At 34.8% G+C, this 25,990-nt stretch overlaps 2 protein-coding genes across 4 annotated transcripts in view; both read left to right on the forward strand.

Annotated features, from left to right (window-relative positions):
- Positions 1-8,284, forward strand: part of IPO9 (importin 9) — a 29,091-nt gene extending 20,807 nt beyond the window's left edge. Inside the window, exons 18-24 of the mRNA XM_032217817.1 lie at positions 315-590; positions 933-1,099; positions 1,755-1,888; positions 3,000-3,119; positions 3,980-4,084; positions 5,217-5,293; positions 7,296-8,284. Of these exons, the coding sequence (XP_032073708.1) occupies positions 315-590; positions 933-1,099; positions 1,755-1,888; positions 3,000-3,119; positions 3,980-4,084; positions 5,217-5,293; positions 7,296-7,406 (990 nt within the window). The 3' untranslated portion in view covers positions 7,407-8,284. The remainder of the gene's footprint in view (positions 1-314; positions 591-932; positions 1,100-1,754; positions 1,889-2,999; positions 3,120-3,979; positions 4,085-5,216; positions 5,294-7,295) is intronic.
- A 2,792-nt stretch (positions 8,285-11,076) lies between these two features.
- LZTR1 (leucine zipper like transcription regulator 1) overlaps positions 11,077-25,990 on the forward strand; it is a 28,896-nt gene continuing 13,982 nt past the window's right edge. For all 3 annotated transcript variants that reach the window (XM_032218375.1, XM_032218377.1, XM_032218376.1), the window contains exons 1-12: positions 11,077-11,321; positions 11,464-11,526; positions 15,280-15,336; positions 16,300-16,379; positions 16,792-16,900; positions 17,643-17,726; positions 18,649-18,706; positions 19,718-19,857; positions 21,469-21,670; positions 22,486-22,596; positions 24,032-24,124; positions 25,219-25,314. In XM_032218375.1, the coding sequence (XP_032074266.1) occupies positions 11,155-11,321; positions 11,464-11,526; positions 15,280-15,336; positions 16,300-16,379; positions 16,792-16,900; positions 17,643-17,726; positions 18,649-18,706; positions 19,718-19,857; positions 21,469-21,670; positions 22,486-22,596; positions 24,032-24,124; positions 25,219-25,314 (1,260 nt within the window). In that variant the 5' untranslated portion in view covers positions 11,077-11,154. The remainder of the gene's footprint in view (positions 11,322-11,463; positions 11,527-15,279; positions 15,337-16,299; positions 16,380-16,791; positions 16,901-17,642; positions 17,727-18,648; positions 18,707-19,717; positions 19,858-21,468; positions 21,671-22,485; positions 22,597-24,031; positions 24,125-25,218; positions 25,315-25,990) is intronic.

Consider the following 25,990-nt stretch of genomic DNA (forward strand, 5'->3'; position numbering starts at 1 on the left):
ACCTGTTTGAATTATCACATGGGTCAATTTCATCATCTGGATGTTTAGTTTAGGAGTCTAAACATTGTAATTTTCCAAGAACTGTGCCAAATAGAGTTTATTTTATTTATTTCATGCTTAGTACGTAGATCTTTAAAGGGCTTTCGTGAAAAAGTGAAGCAGAGTAAGGTCATCTGAAAAGATTTATTGTGGGTTTTTTTTTCTTAGATCACCAGTTACTATTTCATCCTGTGTGATAATATGATGTTTGGTTGTAATATCTGAATTCTTTCTGGAATGAAAGGTTTTGTGTTTTATTATTATTGTTTATTCAGAATGGTGGTGAATGTTTGCGTGCATACATCTCAGTTGCTTTGGAACAAATTGCACAGTGGCATGATGAACAAGGCCACAATGGACTGTGGTATGTGATGCAAGTGGTGAGTCAACTTCTGGATCCACGCACCTCAGAATTTACAGCTGCCTTTGTAGGCAGGCTAGTTTCTACATTGATCTCCAAAGTTGGGAGTGAATTGGGAGAAAATCTGGATCAGATTCTCAGAGCAATTCTTAGTAAAATGCAGCAAGCAGAAACACTCACTGTAATGCAGGTAAGGAGGTTATAAAATAGATGAAAACTATTATTATTTAAATATTATTAAAACTAATATTTGTTTCATGATAATTATCAGAATAATTGTTTGCAAGATGTGTGTGTGTGTGTGTGTGTGTGTGTATCGAATCCCAGTAAGGGTATGGCTAGCTGATGAGAGCTAAATAGCTTGAAATAAATCTATACTAGTCTCCCTTTATTTATTTATCAGCACAAATACCACACACACACACACACACACACACACACACACATATGATATTGATATTTTATTTATGAGATTGGGTTTTTTTTTTTAGAAATTGAAGCTGTCATTATCTTCTTTTGATTCCTTTTGCAGTCTTTGATCATGGTATTTGCTCATCTAGTTCATTCTCAGCTGGAACCATTACTAGAATTTCTTTGTAGTTTACCTGGACCAACAGGCAAGCCTGCTCTGGAATTTGTAATGTCAGAGTGGATGAGTCGACAACATTTGTTCTATGGACAGTATGAAGGGAAGGTCAGGTAAGGCTTTCTGTTATTGCAGTGTATATTTCTATAGATTGGAACAAGTATTTAATTGTTTTTTAAAGAATGTAAGAACTAAGTGTAAGAAGCAATGCATTTTATCGTAATTTTATTATAATGAATTGTTCAAGACAAATTGACCTTATATAGTCCTTTATAGACTGTCCAAGGATTTATGCCTTGTTTATAACACAAACATCTCATATATAAAGGAGTGGGAATATATCCATCAACAGTTGTAGAGGGCTGGATTTTGTTAAGCATCCTGCCCACCCATTCAAAAAGAAAGTAGACGTGTTGTCCTGTGTTGGCTAGTAAACTTGGTAATAGGGATTTCAAATTGGGTGGAAAGGAAGTAACACTGAGGGTTAGGAAAATGCCTATTGGGGAGAAAAGCCAAGAGAACACCAAACATATAGTCATATAGATAAATATCCTTAAGTCTTGCCTAATCTTTGTTTTTAAAATGCGGTAAAATAAATTATGTGATTATTAAAATAATTATATAAATGTTCATGACATAGGTCCTATTGAATATTTGGTTACACATCCAAATGAAATAAAATGTTGCAAATTTTTGCTTATGCTTTTACATATTTGTCTTGTAGGTAGAATGATGTGAAATGAAATATATTATTTTTAAAAATTTCAGTTCTGTAGCTCTATGTAAGTTACTCCAGTATGGTATCAATACAGATGACAAGCGCCTTCAAGATATCAGGGTAAAAGGGGAAGAAATATATAATATGGAAGAAGGCATACGTACACGATCAAAAGCAGCCAAAAGTGAGTATTTGTATATGAATCAACAGGATGTATCCTTAAAAGTAATTTTAATTCTTAGTTACCTTTATTAAACAATTAACATCAGGTCTATTTTGTAACTGGTACCAAAATTAATTTTTTCATGATAAATTCATCTATTGAAATTTTGGATATAGATAAGACAGTCTTCAGTGAAAATTGAGGATGTCTGTTCTGTATTCTATTCAGCCTTTAAAATTTGTATTTATAAACAAATATTTTATATATTTTAAATATGTTATAAACAAATATTTATAAAAGCTATTAGTGAATTTTTAATTTTATAAGAATAAATGATTCTGAACATGTAAAAATAGGTTCGGAACTTATATCCAAATTTCATGAAAAGCAGTGTAACTTTTTGACTGGAAATTTTTTTTGGCCATGTGTGTAACTGACTATTCTTCTGAACCAATTAAAGTATTGTGAACTAAATATCTATACAAAATATTTATTATCATTTAAAAAAAAAATCATGCCGTTCTATGTCCTGAAATATGTAGCCTGAAAAAGGTTAACTTAGGCTCAGATGGTTAAAGAGTGGTATTGACAATGTTTGTTCAGACGGAGTAAATATTAACTTTTAATAAAAAAATATAATAAAGAGTGTACAAAGTATCTGCATAAACAGATAATCCTCATTTGGCAACTACCTCATATGGGACCATTTGCAGTGATGATAAATTCACTTCATGACCAATCCTCACATTTACCTTTGCAGATCTGTAAAACAAAGGAAAGCTGAAGTAACTATGTGAGAACAGTCAGTTTCTCTTAGAGATCACTTCACTTAATAACATAGTTGCCAGCCCACTTGAGGTCACTAAATGAGGACTGCCTATAGCCAGGCAGTTATTGTCAGGATCCCAGAACAATAGGTTTTCGGATCCAGCTGTTTTTGTGTGTGTGTATGTGTGTGTGGGCATGTGCGCCAAGAGGAGTTAAACTACTGCTGGCCTTTTATAAAATATGTATTTCAAAAACATACCTCAGAGACTAATAAAACATGAAGCACTTCTCCAACTGGTTTTACATTGTGGTTTCTCAGAGTTCTTAATTTCTTTAAAAATATGCAATTTTTGGTATCTTTTAGATCCTGAGCGCTGGACCAACATTCCTTTGTTAGTTAAAATCTTAAAGCTGATAATAAATGAGCTTTCTAATGCAATAGAAGCAAATGCTTCTCGACAAACTGCTGCAGAATGGAGCCAAGGTATATATTGCTAGGTATCTTATGACCCAACTTGCATGGAATATGGGTTTGGAAAGTCCAAATACGCTCGGCCATGGATTAATCATGTTGTACTGATAATTTTCAAGATTAGTGGTTATGGGTTATTTCTCCTGATTACAGAAGAAAAAGAGCTGGTTATGGTGGTTGTGAGAGAAAAAGCATTGCATTACCAACAGCATGTGAGCAAGGTTGCTATATATATGTGTGTGTGTGTGTGTGTGTCTAGTTATTCGGGTTTTCTCCCGCGTAAAATTTGAGATGTCTTAGCGACGTTTCGACAAAGTCTCATTCGTCATCTTCAGGCTTGGTGCTTCCAGGAGCAATGTGAGATCTCGGCTGTTTCTTCCTTTTAACTGCCAGTGGGGGTTTGAACTGATTGGGTGGGAGCTTGGCTGTGTTCTGATTGGGTGGAGGTGTGTCCTGATTGGGTGGAGGTGTGTTCTGATTGGTTGGGGGTTTGTGTTTCATGTAAGGATAGGAGATATACGATGTATATATACACACACACACACACACACACACACACACACACACACATACATACTGTATTGGGCATTCAGATTAGTAGTCATGTGTTTAGAATGTGAATTCTTTTCCTTTTACAGTCTCTTTTATAAACGTTTGCCTTATATTATGGGTCAATTTACTGAGTTAATGATTACAAATGTTTACAGTAAAGGAATCAATTTTAGGTGGAGTAACATTACTATAATGCTTAAATAAAATTTACTTGGGGACGAAAATGTTAACATTTTGTTTCTCAGAGAATATTATAACAGACAGTCAATAAAATTAAATAAATCTGTTCTGCTAGTTTAATTTCTTATTTCAATTAACAGAAGAATCCAATGATATGTGGGAAGATCAAGAAGATGAAGAGGAAGAAGAGAATGAAGGGTTAACGGGCCAGCTATTGTCAGATATTCTTGCTACCAATAAATATGGTAAGTGAAGCAGTTTTAAATTTATGAAAAAGCATAAAAAGCTTATTAATTTTTTAAAAAAAATCAACGCAACAATAATGCATATGACTAAACTGTTAGGATTTGTTTGTTCCCTATTTCAAGAAACACACAAATTGAGCAACTCTTCCACGATGCCTACACAAACATATATTCTTTGAAATTAAAAAAAATGCATTTGTTCAAAGGATAAATAGTAAGTGAAATGAATGACCTATACCTGGACAAATGAAGTGTCAGTCCTAGAAGCTATTTTTTTCATTGGAGCTTCATGGCTGCCACATGTAATGCCTGGGAAAACGGGAGGTGGGATTGCAAGAAGCCGGTGGAGGATTAGGTATAATAACATTCTTTTCTATGGGAGTTAAGGACACTCAGCCTGCAGCTGGATAGGAGTGACTGGGGGCTGTCTCCAGTTGGGACGTTGAAATGATTGGATCATGTGATGGACTTGTGGGTGCAGGGGATGGGTCTTTGACTTTCTTTTGGGTGGGGAAAACCCGGAACTCTCAGATTTGGGTTTTCCCAGATGTGCCAATATATCTCTAATAAAATGGAACTTTGAGGAATCACTAGCCTTGAAGTCTTTAATTGGGGGTATTACTTGGAACCCTGACATGAAGACTTTCATGATTCAGTGGTTCTGCTTGAAAGTAAAAGTAAAAACACTGAATCTTGTTTGTTTCTTATTTTATCTACCATTTCTGAGAAATAAGCTTTAGAAGTAAATTGAAAATTGGATTGGAGAAAAGAGTTTGCAAAAATGTGTATATTCATTGTCTGTTCTTACTGTTGCAGTTTTAGGAATGGAAATAAAACTTCCGCTATGATGCCATAAAAATAGTGGTCATGTTTATGCCACTTTTAGATATATATTGTTGCTGTTAAATAATAGATGGTTAAATAAATAGAAGAAACAGAATCCAAATACATTCATTGTATAGTTTGGAAATAGGGTTATTAGTAATTCTGGTCTGTTTTGTTATTTACTGTTTTATTCAATGTCTAAGCAGAAAACAGCAGTTTATTGTAGTGCAAAGAAAGTATAAGAATTTTGAGATTTCAGTTCTTTAAGTGTGCATCAACTTCACTTTGAAACATATTTGTTTGACAGATGAAGATTATTATGAAGATGATGATGAGGATGATCCAGATGCATTGAAGGATCCTCTATATCAGATAGATTTACAGGTGGCGTATTTTGCGGTCTAACTTTGTTGTGTACTTTGAAACTTCATCACCTAGAACAGGGGTGTCAAACTCACGACGAAACTTTGTTACATAACATATCGCAACTTCCCCCCCCCGTTGCAGAACAGGGGGTGGACATGGCCAGTATTTGATGCATCCAGCCTGCAAGTTTGACACCCTGTTCTAAAATAACATTATTATATATTATTTATCATATCTGTTTTTAAAATGGTATCACAAATGATTTTTAAAGCAAGTACCACATTAATCATGAAAGCCAGCTGGGTGACTTTGGGCCAGCTATTTTCTCTCAGCCCAATTCACCTCATAAGGTTGATTGTTGTGGGGAAAATAGGAGGAGGAAAGTGTATTGGATATATTCACCACCTTCAGTTATTTATAAACATGAAATCTCAATATTGGACCTATTGCAGATAAGAAAATGTACATTTATTAGAATCAAAAGCTTTCCAAATGGAAGTTAGTTTATTTGAGTGTGTTGAATTTTAAGAAATAAATAAAATATTGAAATATCATACAGGTAGTTCTTGGCTTAAAACCATAATTATGACTATAAGTGCAACTAGAATTTCAGTTGTAAATCATGGCAATTGTTAAGCAGATCACCCAATTTTACGATTTTTTGTGGTGATCATTAAGGGAATGCCATGATCATTAAACAAATCTATTTTATTCAATGGGCCATTTTTGCTGGAAACTGGTAAAATTCGTAATCACTGGTATGTTGTACACCGCCATAAAGGTGAGTCAGTTGCCAGGCACCCAAAATACGATCAAATGACTAGAGTATGTGTGTGGCTGCAAGAACTTTGGAACGGGGTCATAAGTGCCTTTTAGGAGGTTTGTCATAACTTAAATGAGTACTATCTGTACTGAAGAAGAAAATACAATAAAGGAGCAAAGAAACTAAAAACAGAGAATATTAAAAACATTTTTTTACATTTCTGAAAAAAACCCCAATTTAGACATCATAGCAGTGTTCTGGTAAATAATTTGGAAAGAGAATCCAGAAAAAAAACACCTGAAGAAGAAAATATCTTGTTATTCATGACTTGTGTCCAAGAATAAATACTATGGGGAAGAATTTTCCATTGTTTGTGTAAGTTAATCAGAAATAAGTGTTCTTATGAAATATAATATTTATTTGAGTTACAACAGGAAATAACCAGTAGTTAACATTATTCTAAAGCTGATGAGATTGTTCTCTTGACACCACTCATAATTTTCAAAGACACATGGCTGAAATTAAAGCTATAATCCTGGACACAGTTTGAACTGAGTCTCTGATGCAATTCAGAAGAAATATGTTCCGCATTACGGGTAGTCCTCGACTTACAGCACTTTGTTTAGTAACCGTTTAAAGTTACAATAGCACTGAAAAAACATGACTATTTTTCACACTAACAACTGTTGCAACATCCCCATGTCCAAATGATCAAAATTCAGATGCTTGGCAACTGACTCATATTTATGATTTTTTCGGTGTCCTAATGTAATGTGATCAATTTTTGCGATCTTCTGACAACCAAAATAAATGGGGAGACCAAATTCACTTAACAAGCGTGTTTCTAATTTAATAACTGCAGTGATTCATGTAACAACTGTGACAAGAAAAGTTGTAAAAGGGGGAAAACTCACAACAAATGTCTTACTTAGCAACATAAATTTTGGGCTTCATTGTGGTCATAAATCAAGGACAACCTGTACTGAATAAGGAATTGTGCTGCCATTCACTGTAGATGATTGAGATTAGTGCCTTAATCCCAAAATTTAAAAAAGTTTGTTGCAGAAATTCTGTACTAATTCTTGAACAAATGTTAAACCCATATTTTGATTCTGCTATGTAAGTTACTTCATAAATCCTTTGACAACTTTAATAAAAACTATGACTTCATTACCCTGGGTTAATGATTTTTTCCCATTATTAACCATGCATTTCTCTTCTATTCAGGTATTAACAATATATTTTTCTTTCTCCTAGGCTTATCTTACAGAATTCTTATGCCAGTTTGCCCAGCACCCTTGCTATACAATGTTCTCAGACCATCTCAATGAAAATGAAAGAAGAGTTCTTCAGACCATTGGCATATAAATCCAGAGTATCGTGATTATCTAGGCAACATTTTCTGGTTTAGTTCATGTTTTTGACCTAAACAGGGAACATTTCCTTTATCCACAAAATATTACAAAAATGATTAATTTTTATTTGGAAGTACTGCTCGTGTTTTAGAAGGCGACAAAAGGCAAATATGCATGGAGTTTTTGCATTCTGAATTCGCACAATGGGAACACTATTCTTCTGATAAACTTTCCAGTTTGGCTCTAAACATTTTTCCTCTACTGAAAAAGCACTTCACTGACTTTTTACAGCAGTTTAATGAAATGAGGAAGGAACTGTTGTCACTAGCTTGTTTATCTAGAAACTTGGAAGCGCTTCACACTTTTGTTACGCAGGGTATATTATCTTGATCTAACCAGATGACATTTTTTATATAGACATTTGGAATGAAATGGAATCTGCTTCCAGTCCAATACTTTTAATTAAAACCTGAAAAATAAAAATGCTAAATTGTTTCCATTTATAGAAAACCTTTGGGGTTCTACATTTCATAATTCTGTACTAAAACTATCATGCACCCATATTGAGCAGACTTGCTATATTAAAACTCAGTTCCTGTGGTTACTGATGACTTTTGTTTAGAAACCAAACTTTTTTTATATGAAACTGATTGTATTTAACTTGTTTATTTACTCCATGGACCCATTTCACCAAAACTCTTTGCTTTGTTCACACACAGGATTAAACAACTGGCTAAACCATACTTCACAAATTAGTACAAGTATTTTTTATAGGGTAGTAAAATTAATATTGCTGGTTACTCTAAAAATCAGTACACCAATGCATCTCCCAACACCTTTTTGCCTTTTTCTCCCTTTTTGGGAAATGAAATAAAACTATTCAAACATAAATTGGTATTGTTCTTTTTAAAATTCAGAAAAGAAAATGGTACCCTTTGCTTTTAATTACTACTTAAAATACTGTATTTCTGTGTAGATTTGGAAAGCAACTTTCTGTTTAATGTGTAGTGCTACATTAATTAATCTGTGTTGATTTCAAACTGAAGTGTAATACTATAAGAAATTTATTTCTGTCAAATGCCTATTACATGAGTATTTCTGGCTCATGAAAAAGCCAGGAGTTGCACAGTTATAGATAAGCAGCTAGACACATAGTGTATCCCTGTCTTCCTTGAAAAAGTTAATATGTATGAAGGTAACTATGTAAGTATTTCCCTCATATGAATGAAGTAAATCTAATAGAAGCTGAATTTTAGCATACCACAAATTTAGCCCTAAAAAGTGTCTTTAATGATTTCTGCTTTAGGATGTTTAATATAATTAAATTACTAATATATTTTTAGGTGGACACTGAAAGAAAATTCTTGTCCATTATCACTGGAATTAGAACCCTTTTAGCTTGATTGGAAAGGTTAGATATAATGATAGTGATAATTTAGAAATCCTTTTAACTTGAAACTGAATTTGGAATATAATAATTTATCTGATGTGCTGACATTTTTATAGGACATTTAAAAAAAACTATGACACAACTTATTAATTTTTGTTTCTATTCTCTCAGCCAAATATTTGGGCAAATAGATAAAATAGTTGCCTTAAGCTTTTTTCATCTCAAAGTGGACAGCTTGGGAATTTGTAATGCAAAAGTCAGAGTATTATAAAATCTTTTCCATTTAAAATCGTCTGCCCTGTTATTTCCTAACTTTCAGGATTTCAAAAGTGTATCCATAAAAAACAAGTATTTTAAATAAAAGAATAGCAAAAATCTTTTCATCTTGGATATGAAGTGCATAAAAGTATATTTATTATTTATGACATTACTTTAGGGTACCAGAAAAGGCTTCATATTTATCATTTAACCTTATTAATATAAAATTACTTGTATTTATTTAAAGTTTACCTTTATTTACTAAGATTGACATAAGACTACCTCATTATTATTGCTATAATAAATACTGGATACTTGAATAACTACGTCAAACTTTAATTAAAAAAATCCAAGTAGCTTCCCCTTTTTAAAAATTAATAAACTATATTGTTTAAAAGATACTCTTGATTTCATATACATAGAGCAAATATAAGATCAAAAGTAATTTTAGAATGGATTATTGCTATTTATAAGTATTTTGTCTTATGACATAAAATAAATACTATAAATGTACAAACATTGCCCTTTATTCTATATGCATAGATCATACCTGTACATGTATGTGTTTAAATAATGAGAAAAAAATTCTGTTCCATTCATAAGACAGCATAATTGATTTAGCTGATCAAGAAGCAACAAAAGTCCAGCTTCTGTTTCAACATACCCACTAAATTGAAACACTCCAGCTCTTTGACTATTTGGTTGTCTTTTACATGTACTTTGTAACTTGATGCCTTGTCAGTTTCCTATGCTGCTACCATAATTGAGTTGTCATATTAAAACAATTTGTGGATGAATACGTTTATCCCTTTTGAGTTCTATAGTGCTTCTGAGTGAGAAGTCTGGCATTTTTTGTGCCATAGGTTATTAATACATAAATAGACTTCTGTTTTCTTAAAATAAAGATTTTATACAAAGTCTTTATATAAAATAAAAGTAGCTACAGAATGTATACTTGAAATAAGATGATTTGATAGCTATAGTAAGGATCAAGACTAACTTGTAGATTTTTGTAGAAATATATGTTAAATATATAAGCAAACAGCATAATATTAATAGAAATGTCTAGTGTCAGCTTGGTTTTTAACATTTTCTGCAGTATCCTATTCTTAAACAGTTTTTTACCTTGCTACTGTTATGTGAAAAACATGTTATACCATTCCTGGGAAGAAATATTCTTGGGAATATATATCTTATTGATACAAAATATGAAATTCTTGAATATACAATTTTTGAGTATTATCAGCGGTTCTAGAAAGTCTAACTTTCTTGTTTTCTTGACAAAAGTTACATAAATAATACACAAGTACATGTCCATGCTGAATACATTAACCATACTTTTTATGTAGTGAAAAATAATAAGCACTTTTATGTTGGAAAAAATGTATCAAGGGAGACAGCTCAGTCAAGACTAATAGACAAATTAATTTTAATTTTGATCAATCCCTTTGATTAAATTCTGTTCAAGTGATGCTTTCATTGTCTTCATTTGAAAAGGCAAACAATAATTGTTTAAGTTTGATGTTTTTTCACATTTGACATGATCTTTTGGCATCTTTTCAAAAAAGTTGGGAAAGTGAACTGTTTCTAAAGGTTTACAGCTTTCCCCCCTCCTGTTTAACAAAATGTTATGTCTTAACATCGTATTGGAAAGACTGATCATTACACTACTACGTTCATCTTGGGCTGCCTGAATCCCAATATACAATTCAGAAGCTTGCTTTTTTTGTCTTGAACTTTTGGCTGTCGTTGCCAAGTTATACCCTAATTGAAACACGTACTTCGAAAGGGTGTCTGCGACTCAATGACGAGAATCACGTATAGTTCGAATACAAACTATAACAGTGTTTCTCAACCTTGGCAACTTGAAGATGTCCGGACTTTAACTGCCAGAATTCCAGACATCTTCAAATCGCCAAGGTTGAGAAACACTGAACTATAAAGTCACCCTTGAAAATGCTGCTGCAGGAAGTATAGGGCGTGCTGGGAATTGTAGTCGGATTTCCGAATAAACGGTGTCGGAGGGACCGTGGGATGTCGGGAGTTGTAGTTGACGTTCGGACTTGATCTATGTTCTCTCGCGGATTTTCTTCTCGGCAGCAAAAGCCGGGCCATGGCGGCTGCGGCCAACTCGGGCGGCCGGTCCAAGGTGGCGCCCAGCGTAGATTTTGATCATAGCTGCTCCGACAGCGTCGAATACTTGACTTTGAATTTCGGGCCTTTCGAGACGGTGCACCGGTGGCGCCGCCTCCCGCCCTGCGATGAATTTGTCGGGGCTCGGTGAGGCGTCTCTGGGGTCTGAGGGGGGGTGGGGCGGCTCGGCTCGGCGTTGGGCTGAACAGAGCCACTGACGAAATGCCGGACCGGAGGGCGGATTTAGGGAAGGGATCTAAACCAAGGTTGTCTCCTCTTTTTTTTCCAGCCGTAGCAAACACACCGTGGTGGCTTATCGAGATGCCATCTACGTATTTGGTGGGGATAACGGGTGAGTCCCCTTACGTTCCTGCCCTTGGTTGTAGCCCCTCCTGTCCCTACAAGCAAAAACAAATGCTGGCTCCTTTTTGCGCTTCTCCGCTTCGTAACATGGTTCACTTTTAACAATGGCACACAAAACGTTTCTTCCAGACAAGCTTTTCTAAGATGCGGATGCAGAGATTGGGATGGGAGTGAGATGGATTTTCCCCCCTTTCTTTTATCATTAGGAAACAATGTCTGTCATGTAGTTCTTACCATGTGAAAGAAAATAAACAAACAAACAACGGAAACTGGGAAGTTTACAGTGATGGAGGCTCCTCTTAAAATATTGCCTGTCCTGAAAATATTGCTAGGCAGAGCATCTTTTTTCTCACTGCATATTAAGAAAAGGTGCAGGCATAAAAAGGCAAACTGGACTTGTCTAGTCCGCAAGAGTGTTTCTAACCACTTTAAAACTGAGATGGGAATCTCTGAATGCTCTGGCTGCAGAGGTTTCTCTCCCCTGTTTGAGGTGTGTTAGCTCAATTTTGGCTGCTCCATGACTTTCTCTTTAGGAAAACACTTAAGAGGCCAAAGACATTGAGGATGGCCTTGGGGTATCCAACTCTTTTCCCTTGAAGAATGCCATGGAGTACCAAAAGTGATGAATGCATATATGGGCCTCCCGGTCTTTCTTCTTGAGACCTCCCCCGCCCCCAATCTTTCTCCTAAAGAAAAGTCTGGGACAAACCATCTCACTTTTATGTGAGTCTATGCACCTTGCAATAAAATACATCAAATACAAATAAAACACACAATATAAAAAAGTAAACCAGTCATCTACACAGCCACAAGATTTCATGCCCAGGGCCCCAGACTCAGGACACAGGAACCAACTTTTCAAGGTCTTGAAAAAGTGTGAATAATATTCAACTGATTGGAAGTTGTGATCATATGCAACATATTTACATAATAGGTAAGCTGAAAATTTTGACAGGAATATCCAAGATGGCTAGTCAGTCTAGAACTATGATGGCAAACCTATGGTATGCATGCCACCGGTGGCACGTGGAGCCATTTCTGAGGGCATGCAAGGCATTGCTCTATGTCAGCTCCGCAGCACTGATGGCTAGCTGATTTTTGGCCTTCTGGAGGGCCAGGGGACGCCGTTTTTGCCCTCCCCAGGCTTCAGGAAAGCTTGGGGATTGAGCGTGCATGTGCGGGGGGAAGGCATTGCATTATGGGTGTGAGCATGCTATCACGCACTTGCGTGCCCTTTTGGCACCCAAGCAAAAAAAGGTTCACCATCACGAATCAAGAATATGGTCTATCTGTCTGTCTGTCTGTCTTTTCTGCCTAATTGGAAATGTCCTTATTCGATATGACACTAATAGATCTTATCTAGAATGTTTATATCATTTCATATATATATAAAGTTATGTGTGGTGAGGTTTATGGCTGGTGAAGCACTGACATCATCACAATCTTTTTATTAAAATGCCTTTGTAATACAGGAGGTTTTAATAAAAGGATCCGCACTATTTTGTCCTGTCCTTGCGTGTTTCAAAGGGGTAGAGGGCAAGAGCATATCGCCGAGGACCATATGCGGTGACCACCAATGGCCAACAACAACAAAAAAAGAGATTGGGGGGGGGGAGTAAGGAGCCAAGGAGTTCCTTGTTGTGTTTTCCCATTCTCCTCCTTCCTGAGCCAACATGAAGGGGACCGCGGCTCATGCTGACTGAGTCTAGCGCTAAGGAGTCTCCTGCACAGCGTGGCTCTTCTCCGCAGCGCAGTCAGGCATTAACTTCTCAGTGGCGGCAGCGGAAGGAGTCGCTGTCCCCGCTGCCGTGATCCTGGGGTATTTTGCTTGCATGCGCAAGAAAGAGGTGAAAGAGAAAAGGGGAGAAAGAGAGAGAGCTAGAGAGAAATGAAAGAGAGCTGGAAGGAGAGAATGGGAGAGAGGGAAAAGAGGGAAACAAATTAGAGAAGGAGAGGAAGAGAGAAATGAAAGAGCTGAAGGGAGAATGGGAGAGAGGGAAAAGAGAGGGAAACAAATTAGAGAGAGAAGGGGGAGAGGGAGAGAGAAATGAAAGAGAGCTGAAGGGAGAGAATGGGAGAGAGGGAAAAGGGAGAAACAAATTAGAGAGAGAAGGGGGAGAGGGAGAGAGAAATGAAAGCGAGTTGAAGGGAGGGAATGAGAAAGAGAGAAAAGAGAGGGAAACAAATCAGCACTAAAAGCAGCCCCCATCCTCCCTCCCTTCCTCTCCACAACCTTCCCCCAAAAGCTTTTTCCCAAATAATGCCAGCAGCCATTTCTTCTCCACCAAAGTAGTTATATACACACATCCGTGGGCGCCACACATGCACACCAAACAAAAAAAATAAAATAAAAACTGGCACAAAAGGAGAAAGAAGTGAGACTCCCAGAAAATAAAAGAAGCAGGAAGCCGGCTCATCCCGTAAAAAGGGAAATCAATGAAGAGATTAAGTTACGTCTCTGCGCTCCCCCTTTATTGTCACTGTATCACAAGCGAGAAGGGAAGAAAAAAGGAAGAGGGGTAGCTGCGGTGCCGTTGAGTCACAGGAAGAACGAGCGCCCTCTACTATGAGGAAGGAGAACTGCGTGCCTCACCTCGGGACTTTTTAGGCTTTTAAGCCTTGCTTAACTCTGCTTGAGCGATGTAAAACACCTAAAAAGTCAGACTAGATGAGGCATGCAGTTCTTCTGCATCATAGTAGAGGGTGCTTTTTTAGAAGCTTTTTTAAACAGGCAGTCATTCAAGATGAGGCAGCAGCTGGCTAGCCTCACCTCAGCACCTCAGCCTTTTTTCCTGTTACATTTTTTTTTCTTTTCATGATGAGAGTGGTGAGGCTGTGCCCCACCTGTCTCACCTGACTGCATGTCACTGATATTTATACACACACACACACACACACACATACATACATACATACACATGTAATTGAGATTGTCTTGGCAACGTTTCAGCGAGGTCTCGCCATCTTCAAACTGGGTTTTGAGCTTAAAGTGTGCTCAGAGCTGCTGTCTCTCTATAAATCTTGGTGGGGTTGTGTGGAGCTCTGGCTTTGTTTCAGTAAGTGGAATGATTGGTTGTGTGGTTGTATCATGATTGGTAAATTGGTGCTGAATGGTGCTGGCTGTGTGTCCATTGTTGTTTTGTATTGTAACGGTCTGGGTGGTGAGTGGGGAAGGGACAATAGAATACTAGTTTTATTTGCATCTATTTTATAATAGTTGGGAATATGCTTCGCTTTGTCTACTGCACAGTGGTTGCTTTTATGATGGTTGATATAAAAATAATTCCTATGTAACTGCAAATGAAAGAACTTTTGCTATCCCTGAAAATATAAGACAGTGGTTTATGCCATCATACCATCACAGCTTTCAAAAAAAGGAATGGTGGTGCTATTACCAAAAATGTGCAGTCTTTACTGAGTCAATATTGTGTCATTTTAAAGGCAAATTATTATAAACATAAATAAGACATTTGCTTGAGGCATTTAGGAAACAAGCATGAACAAGCAAAATTTCAACTTACAAAAATCTGTTCTGTTTCCATTAATTATATTTATTTGTAAAATTTATCCTGATATAATTGTTAAAGAAGTTACTGTTTTTTTTTCTCTTTTGATTTAAAAATAGTTAGAAATCAAATAATAGGTAGATTTTAGCTGAGTAAATTTCTTTCACTTATAAACTTTAATAATATTTTTGTGGCTTCTGAATATACATTTATGTATTGTTTCCCTTACTTTGAAGGAAAACTATGTTGAATGACCTGTTAAGATTTGATGTGAAGGACTGCTCTTGGTGCAGGTACATTTCTATTTCTAATAAATGTCCCATATTATCAATATTTGAGTGAATTAGAACTTAGGATTGTTTGACAAAATGAGAAATTATTTATTTTTAGTGATGGCAATATACTCTATTATTGTCTGTTTTGATTTGGTGTCAAAAAAAGTTAACTTATTGTAAGTCACGTTAGGAAGAAAAAAGTTTTGAATCATTTTAAAGAAGAATAACAATGTGCATATAATTTTAAATATATTTATACACTTTGTTATAACTAAATACATTCAGAATTGTAGGATTTATAACAATAACAAGATAAATTATATTACCACAGAATTTTAGGAAGTGTGAAATGCCCAAATTCCTTCTGAACAATATTCCAAGTTTTCATAGGTTATATACAGGAATAATAGCAAATAAATTGGCAAATTTATAAAATATGTAAGAATTAATATTGCTAATTTAAATATGGAATATAGTGCTCTTTCTACTCACCTATCTACCGTCTTATTCCTAGACTAATATTCCTAGATTAATATTCCTAGACTATGTAAAAATATTTTAGTAGAACTGAAAAACATACAAAGCAAAATATCTACAGTTGTGTCCTTTTATAGAGTCTTCCAAAGGAGCCATATACATTTTAGTATTTTAAAAATATCTGTTTCAGGCTGCCATGCATTTTGAAGCATTCCTTTCAAAGGATGTTTATATCTCTTTTATTACCAGTGTCGTTAAATAAAAATATTTCCTCTTTTGTTTTAGGATCTAAATCCAAATAACCTTTTTGTTAGAGCAGGCAATCTGAAAACCCTTGCTGATCTGTATTTTTTTGGGGGGGGCGGGGGGGGTTGGCCACTTTTGCTATGAAAGACATTAAGTTAAAAATGCACACAATCAACATTTATATGTCCTTTCATTAAAGTACCATATTAATTAAGCCTTTTTTTGTTTCTATGTGTTGTTGTATATTATCCTGCACAGGGCTTTTACTACTGGGACTGCACCAGCACCAAGGTATCACCACTCAGCAGTCGTTTCTGGAAGCAGCATGTTTGTATTTGGTGAGTTATCAGAAAGCTAAGCGAGTTCTAGGTGTAATGTAAGAATCTTAGTGAATTAGCATAAGGAGTTAACCACAAACATATATAGCACTGACAGAAAAATAATTGATAAACATTATCAATTCATTAAGGTGAACAAGGTCTGAAAACAATATGGAATAAGATAAGTTTTAAAACTAACAGTATGAAAATAGTGCAGGAATCAGACATAATACAAAGCATACCAGTAAATAAAAAATCAGTATACATTGCATATAGACATGACAAGTTCTGGATATCATATATGTTTTTTATGAACTATAAAGGCATTAATTGGTTTGCTTTATGTAACCATATTTATTGTTATAAATAATAACTCCTTTATTATCAAATTGTGCAAACCGACTCTTATTATAACATCATCATCATGTAGGTGGCTACACTGGAGATATATATTCCAATTCCAACTTGAAGAACAAAAATGATCTTTTTGAGTATAAACTTGCAACAGGCCAATGGACTGAATGGAAGATTGAAGGAAGGTAAGAGAGTATAGGTATTATTACATAAACCTGCAAAAAGTGCAGATTCATAGAACAGCACTCAGTAATAATTTTGTATATAATTATGAAGGCTGCAAAGTGATCTAGAGATTTTAAAAATTTAGCCCTTTTTAGTTGATAAACAGAATAACATAAAACCCTCTACGGTAGAAGTCTTCTTTCAATCCATTTGATTAAAAGAATCAGTAAAAGGCAGTAATCAGTGGCTATATTTACAGATAAAGCTGAATAAAGAACAAATGCTTTTATTTAGTCAGGACCCCAAATCAAACTAAAACTAAAACAATAGGCTGTTAAAAGGTTCCAGCCCTTGATTTATATACTTAAGTGTATGGTAAGTATACTAAGTATATTTATATACTTAGTAAATAAACCTAAAACCTTACTTCTGTGATTGACTTCACTAATTTAAAAAGGGAAAAAAATCAATTAACTGTTGCTTTTTTCTTGATGTGCAACTGTAACTGAATTAACATTTTGCTTAGCCTGAGGGAGGATCTGGAGTTTTTAATGTGTTGATTTGTTTTTGCTCTCTCATTAAACTACAAATACCAAAATCTTCTAAATTATTTATCCCTCCAAATCATCCATTCCTCCATCCATCTAAAGCAACTCTGGCCAAATAATATAAAATTAAAAGAATAATAAGTAAATAATATAGATAAATTATAAGTAATATAGATAAACATATGCTCATCATCAAATCCTAATTTGTCTTTAGATTACCAGTTGCCCGGTCAGCTCATGGTGCAACCGTCTATAGTGATAAATTGTGGATCTTTGCAGGATATGATGGAAATGCACGGTAAGATACATTATTTGTCTAAAGCTCTGATTATTTTTATTAATAATGATAAGGCAATTCATTTTTAAGACTCTTGATGTGATAAGATGAAGATAGATTTACTTGCATGCCTTTATTAGTATTTTAGTTTACTATTGGTTTATTATGATATTCAGAAATTCATAATTAAGACCTAATTTGCAGTTATTGAGCAAATTAAATGAAATAAATTATATGAGCTTTGTTGTTCTAACATATGTTTCTTCATTGGAAAAATATGTTTCTATCTTCTGGAGCCTTTTTTCTCAAGAAAATTAATTAGTAATAATATATAATATTTGGCCAAACCTGGTTTGACCAAATATTACGATAGGTTCTCTACTGTCTCCCTGACTTCCAATACCTAGTTGTTTGTCTCTCCAATATAATTCTTCCCTAATCTAAAACAAATTTATGAAGGGTAATTAAGGATATAGATGATTGAATTGTAAATGTTTAAACATATTTCAGGAGCTTGGGATCAGTTTCTTGCATTAAAAAATGGAATCCATTAAAAAAAAAACCCTTCAGATTCTCTATGGATTAATTTTCAATGTGGAAGAGAAGGTGAGAAATAATCTCTGGAGCAAAATTCAGGCCTTATGTCTTGGAGCTCTAGCTATGACAATTGCTTATAGTGACGGTAGGTAACAGGGATTATAGGTTGCACACTGTACTCCTTTTGGCCCCCAAATCGTACAGTCTCCTTGGATCTCTATCGCTGAACTTTGACTTTTACCATTTTATGCTGCTGGGGAACTATTAATTCAATTCAATTGAATTAATTCAATTCTAATATCTATTAGGGCTTTGGGCTGGAAATTTTCCTTCACATGAAATAGAGTGTGCTGTTACTGTTACATTTCTACAAGTATATTAAAACTTGTATTTTCCTTCAATACAGATTAAATGATATGTGGACTATTAGTTTACAAGACAGAGATTTAACGTGTTGGGAAGAGGTAAGACAATATCTTAATATTGTTAAATTTTCGATTAAAATATAATCCCTGAATGAGAGTTGAGGTTAATCTATTTAGAGAGGGATTGTAGTGGAAACATGAATGGATATTCCTAATTCAACAATTGTCAGTATTTCAGAAACGTATTTGAACAAAGTATTGGATGTATAGTTCTAACTGTGTGCAATTCTTCATATTTAAGTTATATTGTTCCTGCTAGATTATACTTTAGATAACTAAGACTGAAATCCTCATTTTTCAGGAGTAGGCTTATTAAATATATTTTTACTTTTAGCAAGGGTACATAGATACGGTATGTAAATCAAATTGTTGAGCTTTCAGTATCTTTTTTTCATTTTTTCATTTTATTAGCATTTATAGGCCGCCCTTTTCCCTAAGGGGACTCAGGGCGGCTTACACAAAATAAGGGAGGGAGGGTACAGACAATAGACACAAACAATACATAGAAGTAAAATAGTAAGCAACATTCATTCATCATTCGGGTGGGGACAAATTATCTTTATCCCCAGGCCTGACGGGCTAGCCAGGTCTTAAGGGCTGTGTGGAAGGTCTGGACGGTGGTGAGGGTACGAATCTCCATGGGGAGATCGTTCCAAAGGGTCGGAGCTACTACTGAAAAGGCTCTCCTCCGTGTAGTTGCCAGTCGGCACTGACTGGCAGATGGAACTCGGAGGAGGCCTAATCTATGCGATCTAATTGGTCGCAGGGAGGTAATTGGCAGGAGGCGGTCTCTCAAGTATCTGGTTTTAAAAAGTTTAGTCCTTGTTTATTTTCTGATAGTATGAACAAAACACAATACATTTCAGTCTTCAAATTAACAATGAATCTATAGCTCTGACTGGCTGGTGGGGAATGGAAGGATTAATAGTATAAATCCTTCAATTCCCCACCATCCAGTCAGAGGTGAAGAAGCTTCTTGGATGAGAAGCGAAATATCTTCAAAGAAAAACCACAATTTATTGCAATTTATTTTGTTGTATTGCTTTTCAGATTAAACAAACTGGTGAGATTCCTCCTTCATGCTGTAATTTTCCTGTAGCTGTCTGCAAAGAAAGGATGTTTGTTTTTTCTGGCCAGAGTGGAGCAAAGATTACCAACAATCTTTTTCAGTTTGAATTCAAAGAAAAAATGTATGTATGAAATATAACTGAGCAAAATCAAATAAGTTTAAAAATGAGTATCTTGGATTTGCAGTATCTAGTGGAAATGTTTACTATAATTTAAATTCAAAAGCTCTTGAAAAATTATTTGAAAAGCATTCCACTGGTTTGATTTGATGCTGCAATCTTTTTATTCTAACTTCTTTGCATTGTTATGATGCTATTGTGCTTTTATTTTTTATGCTATCTCTTACATTATATTTTTTCTTTGTAAAATGCCAAGAGTCATTTTGATCGCAGTAGAATAGAAATATGTTTAATAAATAAATACATTTCTATAAAGTATCTTGGGAAAAAATTGTCAGTTATGAGGAAACGTTCAATGGAGACATTGAAGAAAATGCCACTGAAAATGAAAAGCATGAAAGGACTTTGAGAGTGGTGTGTGTGTGTGTGTGTGTGTGTGTGCTTTCAATTCTGTTTTTGACTCCTGATGACTGCCTGGACAATTCCCTGAAGTTTCCTTGGCAAGATTTTTTTGAAAGCAGTTTGCTACTACTTCCTAGTGTATGAGAGAATGACAGGCCAAGGTCACCCATCTCCCTTTGTGGGACTAGAACTCATGGATTCCCAGTTTCCAATCTGATGGCTTCACTGCAACATCAAACTGGGTCACAGGAGTAGACTATAATATTTCGTATAACTGAAGTAATATTGATTACTTCTGTATTTCTCTTGTTATGTGTATTAAAGCAGTCAACCTACATGGATTTAGCTTTACAGTTTCAATAAGACATTTGCTTGAATTATTTTTATTATGAATGAATTATTCATTATCAGTGTACAAATTGTAATGGACCAAAAAAAATCAGAATCCCTTTATTAGGCCATTATGAAATTACATTATATTGTATATGCTAGTCAAGTTGATTTCTGAGTAGCTTATTTTGTCTTATCAGGGCAAACATTCTACAGAGTGATGGACTGAGTTGCATTTCTGTGTTATTTATGAAAACAGATTAAGGGATACTGTTGCAAAACCTACTATAATCATTTAGAATTAACATTTAAACACAGCAAAATGCGAAAAGGATGCATTAATTATAAACTCAACTAAAATGTTATGTGTTCAGTTTAAGAAAAGAACAACAAAAATGTATGTTTGTAATTCCCATTGTTTTTAATGTACTTACTTCCTAGTTGAGGATTGTATCCAAAACTTTGATTAGCAGATAAGCAGTATAATAACAATTTGCAAAATATTTTCTACACATAAAAAAGGGAGAGATTAACAATCAATCAAACATACAAAGGAAGATATTCTTTGTTTCATAAATTTCTTTAAAACAAGTTGCAGAGCATTTCAGAGTAAGGACCAGAATTCACTTTTGACTTGGTGAAGTCATGGCAAAAACTAAATCTTATTAAATCTAGATGTAAATCTAAATTCAAACCAACTTTTAATTACTGTAAATACATGAAATAATACATTGGGATTATTCTTGAAATTTTCCTTTCTGTGAAACATGACAGCTGTTAGAAGAGTTGTAGGGCTTGAATACAGCTCTGTGCATTTCCGCTTTAGAAACTGAAACTCTAAAAATTCAATTAATAAATAATCTTTGTTTTTTAAAATATCAGTTGGACACGAATCCCTACAGAACACTTACTACGGGGCTCTCCACCTCCTCCCCAAAGGAGATATGGTCACACAATGGTTGCTTTTGATCGTCATCTCTATGTGTTTGGTGGCGCTGCAGACAATACGTTGCCTAATGAACTTCATTGCTATGATGTTGACTCTCAGACATGGGAAGTTATCCAGCAAAGTCCAGATAGTGAGGTAAAAATATAATTAATTGCCTTTAATTAGCTTTGCAAAATCTCTGATTTAACAAATTGATTTCATATATGAGAGATAGAATTATAAGGAAGGAAGGAAGAGTGTAAATGGTATAAATGCTGTTATTAAACATGGAACAAATTACCACTGGAATTTTAACAGGTTATTATATTACAGAAATAATATAAAAATACTTATTCACTCAGGCCTTTTAATGTTTTGGCGTCTTGATGTTTAATATGTTAAATGTTTCGTTTAGTTTTATTATGTTTTGTTTTAACATTTGTTGTTTTATTGCTCATTTGTAAGCTTATCAGATCCATTAAGGAAACGGATGTTATACAATGTGTGGGGTATATATGTGAATAATTGGGGTGGTTCCTGGGTAAAAGGGGCATTTAATCACAGCTAGTCTATTGATGAGAGGTGGAGCATTGTGAAGTGGTAAACAAAGTGAAGGCTTTACCCTTCAGGGATATACCCACTCTTTGTTATGAATACTAAAATACTATGTGATCTGACCATTTTCCTTGGTTTGTTGTTGGATTGAGAGGTTTTTCTATCTCTTTCTTTGTCTGTATTAAAAAGACACTATTCTTTTTAAATATGAACTGACCTGCATACAATAGTGTATCTGTATATTGTGGTGGATCAACATATGTGCTATATTTCCCACACACTTGTGTTGTATCTCAGGCCTTGAAAACTGATTTTAGACTAGAAAATATTGGTTACAGAGCACCAGTGAGGAAAACTGAATTTGTGGTTATGCACCATAATATTTGTAAAGGGTGTTTTGCATTCTTTGTTTCTAGTTACCAACTGGAAGACTCTTCCATGCTGCAGCTGTCATCTGTGATGCCATGTATATCTTTGGAGGGACAGTGGATAATAACATCAGAAGTGGAGAAATGTATAGATTTCAGGTAATATATTGAAAGTATTGGTCATTGATTAATATAAGATACTAGTTTACATTTTGACAATGAACAACTTACTATTTACTGTAAGTTTACTATTTAGTATTTATGTAGCATAGAATTCTATTTTGGAGCATGATTTTTTGATCAGGAAGAGACTGCTACATCTTATATCAAGAGTTTCAGGGAGATATCTAACATGAAAAATGATTTTTTATGGAATATAATGGAAAAGTTTCCTTCTTTAGCTAGTTGAGATCTGATGTACAAGTTGAGAGCAATGTTAACTTGTCACAGAAACAAGTTAAAAGTGCAGAGTTATCTCACACTAAAGAAGCATCAAGTTCTAGCAGAGTTATTTTCATTTACAGAAATTTAGAATCCAGCTGTTGCGATTTCATATTTGAACTTGTGTCCTCCCACCACTTTTCCCACCATTTTTCTTTTTGTATAAAATTGAGTAGTTTCCAACATTGCAAGTTGTCTAGTTTTATTCCTGGATCTTCTGAACAGTTTGTGTTGTAAATAGTTAATATTTCATATACATAACTTCTACATGTAGAGTTGCTTCTGTATGGTTGTGTTTGAAGAAACCACCCACACTAGCAGTCCTCAACCTTTTTGGCTTGGCAGCCTAGCTGGGGGAACTGGGCCATGCAAGCAGTGGGTGGCATTCAGACAGACCTTGCACGAGCAGTGGGCCGGACGCATGCAGCTCAACTTGCATAAATAGCAAAATGGCGCACACATGGACAAGTGCCCATCAACCTGCCACTTGCTCAAGTTGAGCTACACACGCAGGTGCGCATTCCAGCCAGCCACTCTCACAGCCCAATTCCTTATAGGCCATGGACAGTAGTAGGCCTCAGCCCAGTGGTTGGAGACCTCTGACCTACACTTCTGTTTCCTTATCTTTATCTTATATCATTAGTTCTTTCATCTGCTATTTATTGCCCAATTTCTGCATTCTGCATACCATTTTCTGTCCTAAGACGAAATAATACAATGAATATGTATGTATGTGTGCATAAATTAATTAGGTCAAAGTTTTTCTTGGTACGATTTCTTATTAAAATGGTGTACAGCAGCGGTTTTCAACCTGTAGGTCGCGACCCCTTTGGGGGTCGAAGGACCTTTTCACAGGGGTTGCCTAAGACCATCAGAAAACACACATTTTCGATGGTCTTAGAAACCGAGACACGGCTCCTCTATGGTTGGGGGTCACCACAACATGAGGCACTGTATTAAAGGGTCGCGGCATTGGGAAGATTGACTGGTATAGAGCAAAGAGAGTTAAATCTTACAAATAGTGTACCATTATATTGGCTCAATGACATAAAGAGTTAATAACACTTATGTAATCTGTTCATGCCAAACTGTCGGTCATAGCAGTAAAACTTTCCATTTCAGACTGTAACATAGCAATAACTTTTGATTTCAGTTTTCATGTTATCCAAAATGTACTTTACATGATGACTATGGAAGACTATGGGAAAACAGGCAATTCAGTGATCTAGAATTTGTGCTTGGGGAGGTAAGTGAATTATAATGACATGGCTGAAAAGTTTTCTCTGCAGGAAATATATGTATATATCATCTTATATACTTTGTACTTCGTTATTTATTAATATAATTGTATTAACTGCTGATAAGGGGGTTGGAAATATTTCCAGGGGCCAGGCTGTGTATGATTTCCCTGTTATATTGATAAAGAAAAACTAAAGAAAAGCTTAGAAGAAAGATGAGAAAGTGAAAAATGTGTTCTGTTGTTTTCTGCTTTTGAGATATGAGTAAAGAAAACAGCTAAAGAAAGCAGTTTTCATAACTTCAAAAACAGGTACTTCTTCAGTCCCAATATAATTACTTGATTCTAGAAGAATGTCAATTAGATAGTTACTGCTTCTATAAAGACCATAGATGAACTATGTTACTGTTTGCTATATATTCTCAGCCTATATAATACTCATTTCTTTGCTTAGTAATATCTGCTCATCCACTGGAGAAGTGAATCTTTCTTTCAGCCCCTACTCACGATTATCAGAGAACATAAAGAAAAGCAAACCGCTTCTCTGTATGTTTAGAGTTGTTACTCATCAGTTTTCTAATTTGCTTCAGTTTTATAATTGCTCCTTTATTAAATGAGAACTGAATTTTTCCTTTTTTGTTGTTGCTGTTGGATATATGGTTTTTTTTCTGTTTTTTCTGTTTTTTCTGTTTTATATTTTTTTCCTATTGATAAAACATAATAAATATATATTAAAGAACTGAATAGAAGTTAGTCTCTTGAAAATGGGTGGGTACTCTTTCAGAATTTTTTCACAATCGTAGAAGCTTCCTAAAATAGATCTCATGCAGATACAGAATATATGAGTGACTGCCCAAATGACCATTCCTAGTAAATTAATAATCGAAACCAGCCCTTATCAATAAAAATAAATAATGTTGTTTAATATATATATGTATACGTATACGTATACGTATACATACATACATACATACATACATACATACATACATATAAACTATATATAAAAACTGGCTAAATTTCCAATATATAGTGTTTTTAATGTTCAGTGATCAGCAAAATCCTGCAATTCCTTTTCCATGCTATCTCCCTATTTCTGACAGAAAGAAGAGAGGGTCCGAGGGCATGCAGCTATTGTCACAGCTCGCTGTAAATGGCTAAGGAAAAAAATTACACAGGCAAAAGAAAGGCTGAAACAGGTATGATTTATTACAAATATTTTTTGGATCCCACTTTTCCAATTTATCTTCTGCAGTAAATGAGGACATTGTGTAAATTACTAATATTTCACCATAAACGTAAGTTAGAATATGTTTGTTTGTAGCAATCAGCTCTCCTCTCCAAGAATAACTCTTATCAGGCCATTTATTTGTGGTTTGTTTACAGCAATATATTACTGTAAAAAGCATACAATAAAGGATATTACCACTAGAACTAATTAGAGACCATTATCATTGCTTAGCTAAAGTTTAATGCTTATGTTCTCTTATTAACTCCATTCACAGTATCTTTTGATATGTACCTAATTGAAACAAATGGATAGGAGGGTCATAAGCCACTAATATTACTTATTAAGAAAAGAGCTGCAAATCGGTGCTTTCATGTTAGCCTGTTGAACCTGTCATATAAATAATCCAAAGGCATGGTTGCTTTCAGTGAAAAAGTAGTCTAGAAGTGATGGGTGATTTCTTTTCTCAGTACCTACAACAGGATATAATATTTGGGAAAATCTTAACATATATACCATCGTCAGACTTAGTTTGCTATTTGTATTAGGGTCTATCTTATTTTAATAACCAGGTAAAGCGAACATGATGGCATGTAACCATGTAATTGTTTCATTTTGTGGCAATGTTTTGCTTATAATAGAGTTGA

The sequence above is a fragment of the Thamnophis elegans genome, chromosome 5 (genome assembly GCF_009769535.1).
Source record: "Thamnophis elegans isolate rThaEle1 chromosome 5, rThaEle1.pri, whole genome shotgun sequence".
NCBI lineage: Eukaryota > Metazoa > Chordata > Lepidosauria > Squamata > Colubridae > Thamnophis > Thamnophis elegans.